The sequence below is a fragment of the Protopterus annectens genome, chromosome 4.part1, assembly GCF_019279795.1.
Source record: "Protopterus annectens isolate FY-2018-M chromosome 4.part1, PAN1.0, whole genome shotgun sequence".
Lineage (NCBI taxonomy): Eukaryota > Metazoa > Chordata > Ceratodontiformes > Protopteridae > Protopterus > Protopterus annectens.
Window position 1 is genome coordinate 545,328,007 of NC_056734.1, and position 20,487 is coordinate 545,348,493.

At 44.0% G+C, this 20,487-nt stretch overlaps 1 protein-coding gene across 1 annotated transcript in view; it reads right to left on the reverse strand.

The window, feature by feature from the left end:
- Positions 1–20,487, reverse strand: part of PCCB (propionyl-CoA carboxylase subunit beta) — a 1,126,289-nt gene that overhangs the window by 351,480 nt on the left and 754,322 nt on the right. The window contains exon 11 of the mRNA XM_044070351.1: positions 7,166–7,273. Within this exon, the coding sequence (XP_043926286.1) occupies positions 7,166–7,273 (108 nt within the window). The remainder of the gene's footprint in view (positions 1–7,165; positions 7,274–20,487) is intronic.

A 20,487-nucleotide genomic window follows, 5' to 3' on the forward strand; every position in this document is an offset into this window, starting at 1 on the left:
CCGGCAGGAAGAACCCTACAGTGATGACTGCAACAGTGAAACACGATGAACATCTTCAATTCTTCTTATTTTTTATTGTTATTTGCTGCAATATAATCCAGTAAAGTGTTACTTATTTTAAACATTTCTGCATAAATTTCAATTATTTTTTGCTCCACTACATAGTACCCATCTGAATCACTTCTTGCCATTTACATTTTCTATCTTCATTCTGTTCTGGGCGTCTTTCGAAGTTATATTTTTGTAGCTACTCCTTTTCTTCCTATTGTTTTTTATGAAATCTCTGATATCCATTATTACCAGTAAATTTGATTTTTTGTACACAAAATGCTGGCATTTTGCAACTTTAACTAATTTCTTTCCCCACAGCACTCATCTCTACCATTTAATTATCAACAGCAATCTGTAAGGGTAGAACGTGTAGTAAAATAGTCTCTAAGTTGTGGATGAGTATACCCCTCTTAGGAATCAAACAATCTCTCCTGTTCAGATGAGTATACTTGTCTGGTTTACACAGAAATTCAGATATCCTGCAGATAATGCTCAGGCAAGAAGCAAAAAGTTAACTCCATAATAACATTTTAATGCCAGAATTCATAAACACTAAAGATTCACAATCAAGGAGACCAAATCTATTTTCTTTTAACAATTCTCTCTCACATACACACACTTTGCATCACCCTATATTTGAGTTCTGATTAGAAAACATGATCTAAATGATTATGGACTTTGCCTACCAGCATACCAAAATGACAGGGCCCCCTTTACTGTACCTGCCCAACAACCTCCTTACAAAAATCTCTGGTGGTATCAAGAATGTACTAGGAGTACCTAAAGGCACAGGTATAGCCTAGCCAGTAAGAGTTGAATTCAGACTGAAATACAGTCAAGGGTTCTCTCTATCAAATTTGTAGAACAGGTCAACTGATTGATAACCGGATGGCTAACATGACATGACAGTCACGATGCTACAGGTTTTGATTCTATACATCTGTAGTACTTTGAATAAAGGAGGAATTCTCCCACAGGATTCTGATATTATCAGTGAATGTTTCATTTTTATAAAATAAATTACTGTAAGAGGCTAGTTAACATCTTCTCCATGACAATGATAGGGTAAGTAAAAATGCCTTACTGAAGAAAAACACTTTCCTTTCCTAGCTGGACACCATTATATACGTCTTATCCCAGGTATCATGGATAGACCTAGTTTGTCTGAGTAGTGATACAGTTAGGGAAAGGGTTTTTGGTAAGGTAACGATGCTCTTATCATCTTCTTTACCACTTATTGGTTTAACAAATTACTTTTTCTTCAGTTTTTTTCTGTACAGATTTCAGACACTGTTCAGTTAATAATAAAGTTTATTCATCATCTCCTTACTTTTGTTTGATTAAATTTACCATGAATCTTACAATCCTCGGCCCATCCTGTAGGGCACAGGGATGAAGAGCTGACTGGGAACCAAAAGACCCATGTTTGATTAGAGAGGCACAGGAGCTATAGAGGATGGGCCAGGGAGGACAGGAGAAAAAGACCACTGCTGGTTCCCCCCCTCTTCAGGGGGCGGAGGCATCCTTGGCTTGCCACTTGGATGACACTCAAAGGGAACACTAGGTGTTGCACCCATGGAGGACGAGCTTCTCAAGCACATGCTGTATAAACCATGCACTGCAGTTAGCCAGGGGAAAAAGTATATGAAGGCATGCATACAAGCTTTCTATCTGATGCAGCTTTGGAGGAGCACAAGTGAGCTGTTGCAGAGGGTTAGGTGCTGCAAGTGTTGGAAGGAAGATCTACCCAACCTACAAACTGACCCATTCTCTTGTCATCCGATTCTTGCCCCTAACAGACAGATTGCGTTGGTGTGTTTGTCCTGGGGAAGGAATGGGACACAGGGCTGTCAGCTGGTAGGGCATGGGCCCAACCTCAACCATGATGTTAGCAGCACTGGTAAGCCCCTGAGGAAGGGAATGAATGGGCCTGTAAGGCTCTCATCCTGCCTGGGGATGGGCCCAGTGGTGCAGTCTTCCAGGGAAAGTTATGATGAGCCACCATTGATCCAGTAGCCATCCTTCAGGATAAGTGAAGGTAAGGGAGAACTTTGGTGGTGGTGGTGGTGGTGGTGGGGTCTCACAATTTTCAATTTTACATTCATGACCAAAACATGAAAATCACTAGGAATGAAAATCCTGCAAATCTATATAGCTACACAAGTTTGTCATTCATAATGATTTAGTAACCATCATCAGAATATGAAAGACAAAAAAAAAAAAAAAACACTTTCTGGAAAAAAACAGTAAAAAATAAAAAAACTGAAAACAGTGAAAAGAACCGAAGAACTGCAGCAATGCAGTAAATATAACAAGGACATGCACCTACTTAGAGCAACATACCTAGCATGAGACTTGGGTTGTGTACAGATTCTTAGTTTTAGCACTTGAATTTGCTTACACGTGCTCAGCACTTGTTCAGAACTTGTTAGCACTAAATAAGCTACAAATTGCTACAGCACTCAACCTTCCTCTTTACCTAGAGGAAAACAGTTTTTGTACTTACTTTCCTCACTTGCTTAGAGAAAAACAGCTTTTATGCTCACTTTCCTCACTTGTCTAGAAGAAAGTAGTTTTTTATTCAGGCATTTCCAAGGGTCAGCTCCCAGTGTTCTCCCCTGTCTATCTAATGAATCTGGGCATCTTGGGGCAATGTAGCAACTGCCTCATGTACACAGACAACCCTCTCCTCCTACCACCCAACACCACAACCTGTGAGAGATGCACTTAACTAGTCAAACTGGAGGTAAAGCTCTCTCCAACCAAGAATGAATTTGACAGTCAAAAGGAGAAGGTAAACACTTGCACCACACTGCATTCCTCACATAGTCCCACTAAACCTACACCACCAAAATCCACACATAGAAACATAAAAACATTCACAGAGGATCTCAATAATAATCTGCTCAAGCAACAGAGACCTCCAAAGCAGAAACGCAAGCAACCTCCACCCTCCAACACAACCCAAATGACACATAGCCCACAGACTCAGTGTGCCAATAAAACACAGCCCATATGGCAAAACAACGTACCCAACACACTAGTCATAGGTGACTCTACAGTCAGGCACACTGATGTCCCACTCACCAGGCTAAACAAGGAGAAGGTTACTGTCATCTGCCTGTCAGGTGCCAGGATCCGCCACATAACCCACGCACTCAGGTCACTCCACAACAAGTACAAATATGACTCTGTCATTGTCCATGTTGGTGTGAACGATTTGAGATGTACCACCCTGGACTGCATGAAAAGAGATATGGAAGAGCTCTCCAATCTTGTAGACCAGGCAGGTATGACCCTAGCCCTGAGTAACATCCTGCCATTACCCAGAATTATACCGCAGTACAAGGACAAAATGATCGACTTCAACAATTGTCTAAGCTTCTGGTGTCATTCCGAGGGGATCCAGTATCTGTCTGCCTGGGACGACATAGTCGACAGACCAAGATGCTTTGCCAGAGATGACCTGCACCTGTCACCCCTGGGATTCCGGATACTGGCTAAGGGTCTTGCCCCCCCCACACCGTGCTTTTTTTTTTTAGGAAAGGTTCAAATGACAAATTCACCACCATAACAGGAACAGGTAAGCAAAAACTAAGGGTAATGCTACTCAATGTTAAAAGTCTAAATCTCAAAATGCATTCACTCGAGGCACTCCTTAAAATGGAGAACATCAATATCTGTGCAGTGACTGAGACCTGGTTCAAGGCTCTAGAGAGCACCCCTGCATTACCAGGCTACAACTCATACCACACTTTTCGACCATCTAACCTGGATTAGAACACCAAAGGCGGAGGTGTGTCCATATTCATTAAGGATATCCACACCTCCAGGCTAGTTACGCATCATAATGCACCCGAGGTTATCCATGTGCAACTAATTCTGGGCAAAACTGCAATCCAAATTGTAGCTTGCTACACATCCCCCACCATGCCCCAGGATTCCCACTCCTCTTTTCTTGATATGCTGGAAAATATTAGGGTACAACCAAACACTCTAATAATGGGCGATTTCAACTAGCCCACCATTAACTGGGAAAACGACTCATGTACCAACTCCTTCGCTCAAAGCTTTCTGGAATTCATAAATTCCAATGCCCTGGATCAACTTATCCACACCCCCACCAGGGGCAACAATATCCTAGACCTAGTCATTACCAACATGAGTGACTGGTGTTTCACACCTGAAGTCAATTCCTTGTTGGTCAGATCTGACCATAAGCTAATTACCCTAGATATCCGCAACCCACCCCCACCCACCATTAAGGAAACCACAGTAAAATATTTCTCCAAAGCCAACTTCATGCTTCTTAAGACAGAAGTGGCGAACTTCATGACACCCATGCAGATGGACAATACAGTTACAACTGCTGAATCCTACAGAAATGCACTCTATAAGCACTTACATGAGTGCATGGATCGTGCTATTTCAAACAGAACCAAGATGCTATCCTCCAAAAAAAGGAAGCTAATCTGGTGTTTCCCTGCCATAAACAAACTCTACAACAGAAGGAAGAAACTGTTGCAAAAGAGAGTAAAATGCCATGGGTGGAGGAGCTTCCTGGTCAGCCTCAGTAAGAAGGTGAGATCCCTTATAAGATCCTCCAAAGCTAGCTATGAAAAAAAATCGCCACTGATTCTAAGGGCAACCACAAAGCATTCTATAGCTATGCCAAGAATCTCAATGGCAGCACCCAGATCTGCTCTGAGTTACAGCACAACGGCACAAAAATTACAGAACCAACTGATATTGCCAACATCCTGGCAGATAGGTTCAGTGCTAACTTTACCCCCCACCCCCACCCCCTAAAGGGCCCATATCTATATAGGAAGAATGCAGAGTCCCTGTAATCACATCTATGCAGGTAGAAGCTGCACACACTAAAACCAAAAACACATCATCCATGGGACCGGACAACATCCCAGGCTGCGTTTTACACAAACTTCAGAATGAACTGGCTCCCCACCTAAGCACCATGTTCAATCATAGTCTCATGTCAGGATTTGTGCCCACTGAATGGCACACAGTAACAGTTATCCCACTCCACAAAGGGGGAGCCACCACTGATCCTGGGAACTATCGCCCTATTAGCCTGATGAGCCTTTTCTGCAAAGCCATGGAACGTATCATCATGGAACTCATAAACAAAGACATTGGTAACCTCCAAATTCTGGACCCCACCCAGTTCAGGTTTGTGAAAGGCAGATCATGCCTTCTGAACCTGATCGACTTCTTTGAGGCAGTCACCAAAGCCGTAGATGAGGGTAAGGTGGTTCACACAGCCTATCTTGACCTCGCCAAGGCTTTCGACCCCATCCCCCATTCTGGAATTATAGCTAAACTCACTAAACTAGGTATAAATCCCTATGTTACAAGATGGGTTGCCAACTGGCTCACTAACAGAAACCACACTGTAAAAATTGCAGACTCCAAATCTGACTTCAAACCAGTGACAAGTGGAGTACCACAGGGTTCAGTCCTGGGACCTCTCCTGTTTGGTATCTACTTCTTTGAAGTACAGGCTAATACAGAGGGCCTCTGGCTAACGAAATTCACAGATAATTTCAAACTAGGAGCCATAGTTGAGTCCCCAAATGATGTGGACATCCTACAGAAGGGCCTCACTGAGACAGATGCCTGGTGTCAGAGGGATGGCCTCATGCTCAATGCCAAAAAGTGCATTGTCATCCCCTTTGGTAAAAACTCTGTACCCATGAACTACCACATAAATGGCAGCCTACATAACACCAAATGTGTGATAAGAGACCTTGGGACCCAGGTGGACAGTAGTCTCTTCTTTGATAAATCACACCGCCACAGTAGTCAGGAAATCCTTCTATGTGGCACACCTCATCACAAAAGGGTTCTCATCCAGGAAAAAAGAGGTCATTGTTTCCCTCTACTCGGCACTCATTAGACCCATTATAGAGTACAACTCCCTTTTTGGAAAGTACCTCACAAGACATCTGCAGCAGCTGGAAAGGCCATAGAAGTACCTCACACAGAGGATTACTGGCCTCAAACAGATGCCCTACACTGACCGTCTCAAAAAACTCCAGCTTTACTCTGTAGCATATCACCTACTCCGCGGTGATCTCTGCCTAACATATAAAGCTATGTTAAACCCAGAGCTGTTGGACAAGCTACACCTGAAGAAATCCCAAACTCTCTGAGCTACACGCTCTAGGGACCTAAACCTTGTCACTACAATAAACAGGACATGCTGGAGGGATATATTCCTGTCCCAGAGACTTCCTATACTCTGGAACAAGCTACCCATCTATGTCAAGCAAAGTTCCTCATTAGCACTCTTCAAGAAAAATCTTGATGAGTGGATGGGAATCAGGAAATACACCCCGGGGATCACTTTTGTGGCCCTGCTCGACAGGGGCACAGGAAATTAACTTTCTTGGGTGGCATAAGCCAGGGAACCTTGTTGACTAGGTTTACTTAGGCCCTTGGGCCGACAGCCTTGACAGTCTAGTACTTACCTATGAACCTATGAATGCAGTTTAACAATTTTATTATTACTATCATGGTTATTATTATTACTGCTGTTAGCCTGTATTTAGACCCCAGCAGAGAGGGGCGAGATATGCAAATTCCAGGTAGAAAGTAGGAACTGAACTGGGGAAGATAAGGCAGCAATACTAACCACTGCAAACTGAACCACCTAGGTTTAATGTGCTAGGCTTAAACAACTAAAATAGTAATTACAGTATTTCTTAAAGTTAAATAAAATTAAAAATGAATGTTAAAGTTTCTGCAAACCAAAACCATTAACAGTATAACATATGACCAAATTATAACAAATATAAACACAAAATCTTATCTGGTATGAACAGAGCACAGCTTCTAAGTTGCTCCTGAAAACAGATACAAGTGTCAAATTGGGCTCACCAGTCTAACAAACACTGCAACAAGTGAGATGTGACAGATAACTGCACATGGAACAGCTGCAACAATGCAGTAGATTTTAATGGGCCATCATTTTTTTCTACACTGGCTTCTTCAGTGATTATACTTATCTTGGATAAGTGGAATTTCAAGTGAATGAGGTAACAAGAACAAATCAAAACTAAACTTTGCAAATTACCATTACTTTAAGTCTTACCTGGTAAAAATCCAGGGACATCTACAAATGTGATAAGAGGTATGTTAAAAGCATCACAGAATCTAACAAAACGGGCTCCTTTCACTGAAGAGTTGATGTCCAAACAGCCTAAAAAAGGAGAAACAGGTGTATAGGTGCTATGCTATAAAGACACATAATACTGCAATTCTTGCTTGTATTTTCTGTTTAATCTTTAATGAAATGTTCCAAGTACACAGTCAATATTACATGAAAAAAATTCTGTAATTGTGGTTTTAGCCAGGGATATGGCTGAAAAGGGTCCCCAAGCAGCCCACCTACTTGGAAAACTAGTCAATCTTCAATACAGACTTAACAGAGACAAAAAAGAAAAGAAAAATAAATGTGTCAGTATTAACAGTACAGAAAACATTCAAACTATCTTTATGCAAACAAATGTGACACATAACTTCTACTGAAAACTAATATCAAAGATCAGAAGAATACTCTGTAAATTAATCTGAATTTTTTTAGCTCAAATGTCAGTTTACTACTTATGCCTTAATTTCTCCTTTTGTGAGTGCAGCTTTTCCTTTCATCAATTAATATCATTTTGTTTATATGCTGTATGATCAGGTTTAATTTAAATGTATTTTGTTAGACAAAAATACTGTATTCTCTTTACATAAGTTTAGAAATGCAGCCATATAAAAGCAGAGCTTCAGTTTGCATATAGTTTCAGTGAATGCACTTTCAATCAGTGAAAATAACCTGCAGTCAAGAATATTGATAAGAGCAGAATGTGCAGTACACTGAGTACAAACATATCTTCTTTAGATGGTACGAGGCTTGGGAACCAAGGTTAAAGAAGCGTGTAGAAATTTACAGGGTTTTGGTAACATTAGGTGATACTTCAGACACAGTTAATTTAGACCGATATGCAGAAAGTCATTGCAGTGCAGTACTCAGAAGTTTGGTACAGACACTAGACAGCGATCGCAGAAGTCAGGTCATATATCCAGCATTCCAGAATACTAATGATATTCAGGAAGATAGGAATATGAGTGCAGAAACTACAGACATAATTATCAGCCCTGTTACTGGAGACAGTAACTATCACATTCTGAGTACAGAATTTACGGACAGTATAATAACTGCAGAAACTACGGACTAAGATTTGATTCGGATATTGTTGACATCTACCTCCACTGTACACAATAAAACATTCTTATCTGAACTACACTGCTTGCAGATTTTATTCTGAAAAGTACAAGATTTGTCCCAGAAAGGAGAGACTGGCACCTGCTCAGCACAAGTTTGGGTAATTAACAAATAAAGACATTCATTCCAGTCTCATTCAATTTTTTTCCAATTCATTCCAGTATTCTATATTCATATTATTTCTTTGATACGCCATCCACTACTGCAACTTAGGGCAGGACATTTGCTCAGGCTACCTGCAGAGCATCTGCTTACATCACCAGTAACCAAAGTCTGAAAAGCAATTTGGAGAATTAAATGTCAGGGTTATGGGGAAGGCAATGTCACATGCATACAGGCATCAAAAAAGCTGCAAAGGCAAAGGAATCAGGGGTGCGGATAGTAAATATATACACAGAGACACTGAAGGCACTGCATGACTGTACTGTATCTGTCTGGCTCTGCTTACAGCGAAGGCAACAGTTAACCTCCCCAAACATCTATATAACAGTGGCTATCACCATCCAAATTTAACCCCTGTGTGGAAAACAACTGAGGGGAAGCTGCAGATGTAACAGAGCATCTTTGTGTTCAGCAGACTAGTATTGAAGGGAATGCAAAAACTGAATAAAAAATAAAGTGGAAGTCCTCTAATATTCCAGTGTAGCATAAACTGCTGCACAGTATCCCTTCTGGAAAAGAGAAAGGCTACAAATTGGCTAATAGCTGATACTGCAGCCTTTAAGATAAAGTAAGAATAAAGAAGTTACTTTCATTAAAAGTTTATATGTTAATAAAAATACTTTACTCTGAATAAATTACACCTTTTGAATGCCCTACTCTAAACAAAAGCAGATTGCAGTTGTTAATCTTAGAATTCTTACATTCTTACTGTATCACAGAACGTAGAGATCATGTAGCCCCCCTGGTCATCTACAGAAATGGTTGTTCCCTTAACTCAAAAATCAAGGAACATTAAAAAAAATCCTATCCACTCAGAGCAGGTACCCTTTTTACTTCACCCTATTAATAGCTCTACTGCATTCATAGATATAAATAAAGAAAACCTAGTTGATGGTTTTATGACTGGTTTCATCTTCTCTTGTATTCCAGTTTGGCATTTTTTTCTCTGAAGCTCTCATGTTTGGAGGTGTGCTCTGAACCAATGTGTTCTGTAAGACCATGCACAACTCTATGACAGAAAACCTCACCTCTGAGCATATTTACTTTAACGTTAACTCTTTACTAAGCACAATTCTTTCAAGTCAAACAAAATAAATACAAATTTGACACCTGTTCTATTAACTACTAATAAATAGGCATACACAAATCTGATTTACAGAAGACTCTTAGCTGCTGATGAATGGACAGGCCATTTAAGCTTGAAGTTATGTTCTTACCATAACATTGCATCTGTGTTGTCTATCTTCATTGTTCATTAAAATGTAGGTCTCGGTTCTGACCCTCGGAACCAACTGGCTGCTTCAATAGCTGAAGATTCCAAGCTCAAACTCCTCCCTCCTACCCATAATTCCCCACTCCTCCAGATTACCTCAGATCGCATTTGCCATAACAGCTGTCCGTGGATAACAAAAAAACAACATAGCCAACACAGGATAACAATAAGAACATCAGGAGCTCAGCAAGGAAAGTACAGTTGTGAACACTTACCATAAATGTAGATGTTCAAGTGTATTCACTGTTGCAGTCATCACATTTGGGTTTATCCTGTCAGGGATAGCCCTCAGTCTGCCCGAATACCAGAGGCTTAGTATTTCTGCGTTGGTTACCGTCGCTCCAGGAATGACGTCAGGTCGTCGGTGGTATAAAATCAGGCAGCTGATGCCATTACATCAGTTTTTCTTGGCCCAAATGTCAGGAGCTCCCAAATAGGGAGCTAGGTTATGGTGGAAGAACACCACCAGTAGAAAGTAAATACCAAAACTTCTCTGTAAGGAGAGAGAGAGAGAGAGAGAGAGAGGGAGAGAGAGAGAGAGACAGAGAGAGAGAGAGAGAGAGAGACAGAGAGAGAGAGAGAGAGAGACAGACAGAGAGACAGAGACAGACAGAGAGACAGACAGACAGAGAGGCAGAGAGAGAGACAGAGACAGACAGAGAGAGAGAGAGAGAGAGACAGAGAGAGACAGAGAGAGAGAGAGAGAGAGAGAGAGAGAGAGAGAGAGAGAGAGAGAGAGAGAGAGAGAGAGAGACAGAGAGAGAGACAGAGAGAGAGAGAGAGAGAGAGAGAGACAGAGAGAGAGAGAGAGACAGAGAGAGAGAGAGAGAGACAGAGAGAGAGAGAGAGAGAGAGACAGAGAGAGAGAGAGAGAGAGAGAGAGAGAGAGAGAGAGAGAGACAGAGAGAGACAGAGAGAGAGAGAGAGAGAGAGACAGAGAGAGAGACAGAGAGACAGAGACAGAGAGAGAGAGAGAGAGACAGAGAGAGACAGAGAGAGAGAGAGAGAGAGAGAGAGAGAGAGACAGAGAGAGAGAGAGAGAGACAGAGAGAGAGAGAGAGAGAGAGACAGAGAGAGAGAGAGAGAGAGAGAGAGAGAGAGACAGAGAGAGAGAGAGAGACAGAGAGAGAGAGACAGAGAGAGAGAGAGAGAGAGAGAGAGAGAGAGACAGAGAGAGAGAGACAGAGAGAGAGAGAGAGACAGAGAGAGAGAGAGAGAGAGAGAGAGAGAGAGAGAGAGAGAGAGAGAGAGAGAGAGAGAGAGAGAGAGAGAGAGAGAGAGAGAGAGAGACAGAGAGAGAGAGAGAGAGAGAGAGAGAGAGAGAGAGACAGAGAGAGAGAGAGAGACAAGGGGGATGGAGGGGGGGGGGGACCAGGACTGCAACAGTGAATACACTTGAACATCTACATTTATGATAAGTGTACACAACTGTCCTATGTTCTTCGTGTTTCACTGTTGCAGTCATCACATTTGGGTAGATTCCCAAAGCTGAAGAAAAGGGTGAAGGCAGTCAAGAAGACTTGGGGCTGGCTAGGATGCCCTACAAGACTGCGGCGGCAAAGCGGCCCTGGATTTGGAGAAGATAGGCAGGTGGTAATGCTTGGTGAAGGTATTAACAGAAATCCATGTTGCAGCCTCCAGGATGTCCCTGGTGGGGAACCCTCTGAGAAAAGCTGCAGAGGTGTAGGTTGCCCTGGTGGAATGTGTCCTGACCCTCTTTGGGGGTGGTTTCCTGTGCTGTTTGAGGCAGAAATGGATGCAGTGTGCTATCCATTTGGAGATTGTTTGTTTGGATATGGCCTTGCCCTCTGCCCCTGCTGTGAAGCTGATTGGCAATTGGTCAGTTTTTCTAAAAGATTTAGTCCTATCCAGACAGAATCTGAAATGTCTGTGCACATCTATAGAGAGTGCAGAATCCTTTCCCACTTGTTTTGTGGGTTAGGGAAAAAGGTGGGGAAATGAACGGATTGGTTGAGAGCCACACTGGACATCACTTTAGGCATGAAGGATGGGTTAATCCTGAGGGAGACCCTGTCAGCATGGAAAATGATGAAGGGCTCTACAGCCATGACTTGTAGCTCTGAAACTCCTCTACCTGAAGTGAGGCCAGAAGCAAGGCTGTTTTCCAAGAGAGGAATTTTAACTTTGCTGAAGCTGCAGGTTCAAAGGGGGGTAGGGTGAGCTTTCCAACACAAAGATAAGGTTCCAAGCTGGGATATGAGCTCTTCTGGGTGGCCTTAAGTTGTTAGCCCCTCTTAGGAACTGTTTGATGAGAGGGTGTGAGAAGAGAGGTGGCTCTGTGCTGTAATGAGCAGAGATGGCAGAGGCATGAATTTTAATAGAAGAGAAAGACAGACCCCTGTGTAGTAGGTCTGTTAGGTAATCCAGGATGAGAGGTAGAGAGGGCTGTGCTGTTTCAGCTCCCTTAGCCTGGATCTAGGTGCAAAACCTTTTCCAATTGTCAGCATAGGATTTTCTACTGCTGGGGCTTCTGGCCTCACATATAACATCTAGGACTTGTTTGCTTAGGCTGGCAGCTTCAGGAGAGGTCAGGGAATAAGCCAGGCTGCCAGGTTGAGGGTCTGCAATTGGGGCTGCATGAACTCTCCATTCTTCTGGGTCAGGAGTGTTGGGATCGGAGGTAGGTGGCATGGGTGACAGGCTGCGCAGCAGTGGGTACTGGTGCTGGCATGGCCAGTCTGGGGCAATCAGGATTGCCCTAATTTTTTCCTCCCTTATTTTGACCAGTACCCTTGAAATGAGTGGTAGAGGGGGAAATGTATAGACCAAGAGGTTTGCCCACTGGACAGATAGAGCATCCAATTTCCAGGCCTTGCTGTGAGGTTCCCTGGTGCAGAAATTGCTGAGCTGATGATTGGAGTGGGAGGCAAAAAGGTCCACCTTTGGGGTGCCCCATTTCTGGATTACAAGGGTGAAGGTTCTGTGATCTAGCTGCCACTCATGTGGGTCTAGCAGGCTTCTGCTTAAGTTGTCTGCCAGAGAGTTTAGGGAGCCTGGCAGGAATGGTGCTAGCAGGTGTAGTTGCATGGCTGAGGCCGTGTGCCAAAGGATCATGGTGAGCCTGCAGAGAGGATAAGAGTGAGTCCCTCCCTGCTTGTTGATATACCACATCACTGTGGTGTTGTCTGTTTTGATCAGTAGACGCCCCGGGGTGAGTAGGGGTCTGAAAGCTGTCAGGGAGTGCTGAACAGCTAGCATCTCTTTTTGGTTGATGTGCAGATGTATTTGATTTGGGCTCCAACGGCCCTGAATGCATCTGCCGTCCAGGTGTGCACCCCAGGTATAGTCTGCTGCATCTGTGGTGAGGGTCTGGGCAGCGTGGGGTTGTGAGAAGGGAAGCCCCTTGTTGTGGTTGCATGCTGCTGCCCACCAAAGAAAATCTTTCCTTAGACAAGGTATCATTGGTATGATAGTTTCCAGGTCTTGAGAGTGTTGACACCAAAGGCATTTTAGGTAACATTGTAGTTTCCTCATATGTAGTCTGGCATATGGAATGAGTAGAATGCAGGAGGCCATGAACCCTAGAGCTTCCAGGATTTTCCTTGCGGATAACGGGGTTCTGGTGGCTAGTTGAGAGAAGTACCCTGTCAAGTAGGCTTCTTTTTCTGGAGTAAGGAATGCTATCTGGGATGCTGTGTCCAGGCTTGCTCCCAGGAATACAATTTTTGTGTGGGGACTAGTTTTGATTTCTTTTCGTTGACAGTACACCCCAGGGAGGTCAGTAGGTCCTTTACAAAGGTCAGGTGCTGTAACAGCTTTTCCTGACTGTCTGCCTGAATCAGGCAATCGTCTAAGTAGGGGTAAATTTGAATATTTCTTTGTCTGCAAAAAGCAAAGGCTGGAGCCAGGCATTTTGTGAAAACTCTGGGAGCAGTAGATAAGCCAAAGGGAAGCACAGAGAACTGAAAGTGCATAGATGCTGCCCTGAAATGTAGATATTTCCTGCAAGATTCCCTGTTTGGGATGTGTAGGTAGGCCTCTTTTAGGTCTAGGGTGGCTAACCAAGCATCCTTGGAAAGCATAGGAAGAAGCGGCTGGAGGGTGAGCATTTTGAATTTTGGTATCACCAGGAAGATGTTTAGAATGGATAGAGCGAGGATTGGGCACCAGGTGCCCTCTTTTCTGGGTACCAGGAAGAGTCTGGAATAGAAACCTTGGCCTATCTGGTCTGCAGGAACATGCTGTATTGCCCTCATTTAGAGCAGGGAAAGGACTTGCTTTTTGGCCTCTGCCCACTGGTTTGGAGGAAGATCTGGGAACCCTTTTGGGGTTGGCAGAGTATGGAAATAAAATCTGTATCCCTGGGACACTATGTTGAGGACCCATCGGTCGTTGGTAATAGAGGCCCAGTTGTTTGCATTGAAGGAGAGTTTTCCTCCTAGGGGCACAAGCAGGTGGGCAGAGGTAATGGGTGGAGGTGTAAAGTCATTGTGAGTTCTTACCATTAGGGGTGGCTTAGCACTCACTATTTTTGAAGAGGAAGAACTCCATTGCTTAGATCTCTGCATTCCTTGGGGCTGCTGTCTGGGGTGTCTGCTTCCCCTGGGTCTGGGCTGAGCTGGCCTGGAGGGGGCAGGAAAGGACCAGTGCTTGGAGGGGCAATGCCTACTGAACCTTGGAGGCTGGACCTGTAAAAAGTCTTTAACTGTCTGAATAGATTTAGCTTTTTCTTCCATCTTTTTTTAAGACTTCTTATGCCTTGGTGCCAAACAAATTGTCTTTGTTCAGTGGTGCGTCCAATAATTTTGATTTGACATGGTCTGGCAAGGTCTGTTTCTTAAGCCAAGCATGCCTTCTAAGGACCAAACCAGTGACTGCTGCCATGCAAGATGCTTCTAGGGCGTCAAAGCCACATTGCAAGGTGTGCTTAGTAACTTGACTTGCAGAATGCATAAGTTCTTGTAATTCTTTATTTTCTGTGCAAGCAGGAAAGGAAGATATTTTTTGTTTGAGGAGTTCCATGGTATGCTGCTGATACTTCAGCATATGGAACTGACAATATAGTGCTCTAATAGCAAGAGGAGCAGAGGTGTATATTTTTTTACCCCATCTGTCTAAAGCTCGGGAACCCTGTCTGAGGGGGTGGGATTCTTAGCTGAGGTTGCTTTAATTCCTTTAGGTCCTTGAGAGATGACTTCTGGGTCAGCAGTAGGATTTTTGAAAAGGAATTTGTGAGACTCAGGGACTCTGTAGTACCTGTCCGGTTTCCTGGGAGCCAGAGGAAGGGTATCAGGAGTCAAACTGGATTCCATAAAAACATCATCCACAACATCCAGGACAGGAGGAATGGCCAAAGGTCTGTGCTGTGGCAAATCTAAGAATTCCTGAGTCTCTTTTTTGACTGAGGATAGTCCTGACATTCCCAATGGAAATGCTCCCTTAAAGTATGAAGGGTTTCACCAAATGAAAAATCCTCAAGTGGAAATGCAGAAGGAATGGATTCCTCTGCATCGGAATCCTCATAAGCAGAAAGGGGTTGCATGTCTTCATATTCAGAAGCATCAGAGTCATCGGACTCCTGTTCAGATAAAACTACTGGGGACAAGTCTCTTTTTCTTTTGGAAGGGGTAGCCTGGCTTCCCCTAATAAGCATAATAAGGTCTTCCGCCATTTTAAGCATTTGAGATTGAGGCAAGGAAGCAGGTGCCTGGGCATGGGTCGTCAGTTTTTTGGGCGTAGTTCATACCCTGGGCCTTAGAAACTTGGTAGTTTTAGAAAGAACTGAAGACGCAAAAGAAGTCGTCGGTTTGTGTCGAGTATCGGTAGTGCAAACCAATTCCTCGGAAGTCGGTGCCTGCTCAGTGGCTCCGGACCCATCCAAGGTAGACATCCTCAGGATCCTTAGTCAAAGAAGAGTCTTGTGGCATACCGGACTCCGAAAAGGTCTCAGTAGCGGCCTGCGAATCCACAGAAGTGGGCATCAGGGGCTGTGAAAGCACCTCACTGAGGACTGGAGAACTGACAACTAGCTTAACAGAAGTGTCATCGGCAGTTTTGGATCTGTGCGGTCTGTCTCTGTCTTTATCCTTACGTTTTTTCAGAAGATCGGTAGTCGGATGGCTTACAGAAGCCATATCGGAATTTAAGGACTGACAGCGAAAATATCTAGCTACAACAAGTTCCCGGCGACGTATAGTTCTGGCGTTGAACAAAGCACAAAAGCAACAGCAAGGGATGTCGTGGTCTGGGCCTAAACAGGTGACGCAGTAAGAATGGAAGTCTCGGTGTGGTATTTGCTTTCCACAGGCGAGACAATTGTAAACTTTTTCTGACATCGGTTAGAGCAAGAAAAAAGGATCCCCAACGGGGTACTTAGCTTTAGAAGACTTCAACTTCAGTTCAGAAATGAAAACTCAGGTAGCAGCCGACCGGCACTCGTGAGAACTGCTTCTGCTTCGGGCTCCTCGGCAAGAAAGACTGATGTAATGGCGTTGGCTGCTTGATTTTATATCACTGACGACCTGACGTCCTGGGCGATGGCAACCGAAGCAGAAATACTAAGCCTCTGGTATTCGGGCTGAATGAGGGCTACCCCTGGCGAGATAACCCAAATGTGATGACTGCAACAGTGAAACACGAAGAACATCTGCGGTTCCGATGAACATATCCATCAGATCTCTCAAAGTCTTGGATTGGGGAAGGTTAATGAAGATAGATAACACAGATGGCACGTTATGCTATGAACATAACTTCATTATCTGATGTTGTTATATTCATTTATTCATTAACCTGTGGGACAGAGTCCCCAGCTACAATAACCCAGGGTGGCCGTCATGGAAGAATATTCCAGAGTACAGCAGAGCCAAAGGCGCTTCTGCACCTGGAGATGATGTCCAACTTATAATGCGCAATAAAGGTATGAGGGTTTGACCAAGTAGCTGCTGCACAAATGTCCTCAGTAGATACCCTTGCCCAAAAGGCTTGGGAAGTTGCCACAGACCTTGTGGAATGAACCTTAATCTGACAGACACTGGAATATTCTTGGAGGGGTAAACAAAGGTAATAGTCTTTCAACCATTTAGCCAAAGTAGTCTTAGTAATGGGTTTACCTTTTTTAACATCTGAAAAGGATACAAACAACTGATCAGACTTCCTGAAAGACTTTGTTCTATCTTAGCAGAAACATAATTGTCTGTGTACATCAAGTAAAGTAGAGTATACTCTTCCTTACTCTGAAAATTACAGAGAAAACAGGAAGATTAATAGATTGATTGACATTATCTTCCCTAGCAATTTTAGGCAAAAAGGATGGTGGACTAAAGCTTGCAAGATCACGGTCAAGTTCCAAGGAGGAGTAGGAATCTTTTACAGGGGATGAAGCAGAAAGGTGCCCCTAAGAAAGGCTTTATAGAGATTCAATGAAGCTAGTGAGGCAGAATCTTGTCCAAAAATGAAAACTGGAGATAGATGCTAGCTGTACTTTAATGGTGGAGTAACTAGGTCCATTATTGAAAAGAAAGACCAAAAAAATCTAAAACTAACTACCGAGACAGGGGCTGTGAAAGGATCTACTTGTTTCTGTTGTGCCCATATAGAGAACCTTTTCCATTTGCTCTTATTGACTTTCCTGGTTGAGGATTTATGGGCTGGGATCAATATTTTTTTGAACAGGAGAGGACAGCCTGGGATGTCTAGCCATCACTGGAGTTGGAGAAACCATGCGGTTAGTTTCAGACTACGAATATCTGGGTGAGGGTACCCTGACAGGTGAAAAAGTAGATCCAGAGTTGGGTCCAGTGTCAAGAGTGGGCAAATCGGATGAGACCAAAGAAAGGGGAACCAGGCTTGTCAAGGCTAGAAGGGAGCAATGAGGATTCCCTTTGTCTTCAACCTGAGAGCTTTCTGTAAGAACGTGGGAATTAAGGGCAGCGGGGGAAAGACACAGAGTAGACTGGGAAGCCAAGCATGGACTAGAACATCCCTGGATGGCTGCCCCTGAGGAGGGATCAAGGCAAAATACCTGCTGCATTTATTGTTGAGAGATGAAGCAAAAAGATCGCAGCAAGGGTGACCCCATTTCTGAAAGAATTTGTTTGTCGTGGACTGCATCAGGGACCACTTGTGAGGCATTAGTAAAATTCGCCTAAACCTGTCCACCAAGATGCTGAATTCTCCCGGAATGTGCATTGTCATGAGAAAGTGGTTGGTAGAGATCGCCCATTGCCACACACTCATATCTTCTTGACACAGGGGGTAAGATCTGGTTTCCTCCCTGTTTGTTGATGTACCAGACCACTGACATGTTGTCTGTCTGAACAGCAATAGTTCCTACAGGAAGAAAACTGCGTAGTTCCTGCAACTCCAGAAAAAAAGTACAGTTGTGTACACTTACCATAAATGTAGATGTTCGAGTGTATTCACTGTTGCAGTCATCACACTTGGGTTATCTGCCTGCAGGTAGCCTTCAGTCGGCCCAAATACCAGAGTCTTGTGATTTCTGCGTTGGATGCTGTCGCCTCTTCCATGACATCAGGTCGTCAGGGGTATAAAACATGTAGCCGACACCATTACATCAGTTTTTCTTGCCTCAGATGTCAGGAACCCCCAAAATAGGAAGCAATTACATTGTGTGGAACAGCTCCAGTAAAAAGTAAATACCATAGCCATAAGACATGACCAAAAAGAGGATAGGTAGAAAGCATAGAAGAGTCAGGGGGCTGGAGGGTGGGTAACCAGGACTACAACAGTGAATACACTCAAGCATCTAAATTTATGGCAAGTGTATACAACTGTACTATGTTCTTCGTGTTTCACTGTTGCAGTCGCTGTTGGGTTGATTCCCAAAGATGAGGAAGGGTGGAGGCAGTCAAGTAATAGTAGGGCTGGCTAGAAGGCCTTGTAAGACTGCTGTGGCAAATCCAGCTCTGGATATAGAAAAGACAGGTAAGTGGTAATGCTTGTTGAAGGTGTGTACAGAACTCCAGGTTGCAGCTTCCAGGATGTCTCTGGTAGGGACTCCCCTGAGAAATGCTGTAGAGGTTGAGGTAGCCCTAGTGGAATGAGTTCTGATCCCCTGTGGGGTAGGTTTTCCATGGTGTTTGTAGCAGAAATGGATACAGTGTGCTATCCATTTGGAAATGGTTTGCTTTGAAATAGCCTTGTCCTCTGTCTCTGTAGCAAAGCTGACTAGCAGCTGGTCAGAGTTTCTGAAAGGCTTAGTCCTGTCATGGTAGAACCTGAATTGTCCGTGTACGTCCAAAGAGTGCAGGATCCTTTCTCCTTTATTCTGAGGATTAGGGAAAAAGGTTGGTAAATGGATGGATTGGTTTAGAGCCACACTGGATACCACCTTGGGCATAAAAGATGGGTTAGTCCTGAGGGAAACCCTGTCAGCATGGAAAATAATGAAGAGTTCCATAGCCAATAGTGCCTGTAACTCAGACACTCTTTTTGCTGAAGTGATGGCTAGAAGTAAGGCTGTTTTCCAAGACAGGAATTTTAACTCTGCTGTAGCAGCAGGTTCAAAAGGGGGACGCATGAGTTTCTCTAGTGCAAAGTTAAGGTCCCAGGCGGGGTGGGAGCTCTCCTCGGGGGGGTCTTAAATTGTTAGCTCCTCTCAGGAACTGTTTGACCAGAGGGTGAAAAAGAGAGGTGGCTCAGTATTATAATGAGCTGAGATGGCAGAGGCATGAATCTTAATAGAAGAGAAAGATAGGCCTTTGTGGAGCAGCTCTGCTAGGTAATCTAGGATTTGAGGTAAGGTGGGCACGGCTGTGTCCTTTCTTTGAGACTGGCTCCAAGAACAGTATCTTTTCCATTTTTCTGAATAGGATTTCCTAGTACTAGGCCTTCTGGCCTCAAGGATGACGACCAGCACCTGTTTGCTGAGGGTTGCTGGTGGTGTTATTCAGGGAATAAGCCAGGCTGCAAGGTTCAGGGTTTGCAGATGAGGATGCAAAATCTGTCCCTCCTGCTGGGACAGCAGGGAGGGGGTCTGATGTAGGTGCCAGGGTGCGTAGGAGTAGCGGGGCCAGTCCGGTGCAATAAGGATTGTCCTTGATTTGTCCTGTTTGATCTTGAGTAGTACTTTTCGGAGGAGGGCAGAGGGGGAAAAGTATAAATTGAGAGGTTTTCCCATATAAAGGATAGGGCATCCAATTTCCATGCTTGGCTGTGGGGATTTCTGGTGCAAAATTTGCTCAATTGATGGTTTTGGGGGGAGGCAAAGAGGTCCATCTCTGGTGCCCCCCACCTGTGGGTTAGAAGTTTGAATGAGTTGGGTTCCAGTTTCCACTCGTGTGGGTCCAGCAGATTTCTGCTTAAGTTGTTTGCCAGTGAATTTTGTTTGCCTGGGAGGAATTGAGCTTGCAGGAGCACTTGGTTGTTCAAGGCTGTGTTCCACAGGGCCATGGCTAACTTGCAGAGTGGGTAGGAATGAGTTCCCCCCTGCTTGTTTATGTACCACATAACTGTGGTGTTGTCTGTCTTTATCAAGAGTTGTCCTGGAAGGATAAGGTATTTGAAGGCTGTCAGAGCATTCTGTACAGCTAAAATTTCCTTTTGACTGATATGTAGGTGAATTTGTCCTGGGCTTCATTTGCCTTGAATGCATTTGCCAGCCATGTGAGCCCCCCATGCATAGTCTGATGCGTCTGTTTTCAGGGTTTGGGCGGCAAGGGGTTGAGTGAAAGGGAGTCCCTTGTTGTGGTTGCAAGCCTCTGCCCACCAAAGGAACTCTGTCTTTAGA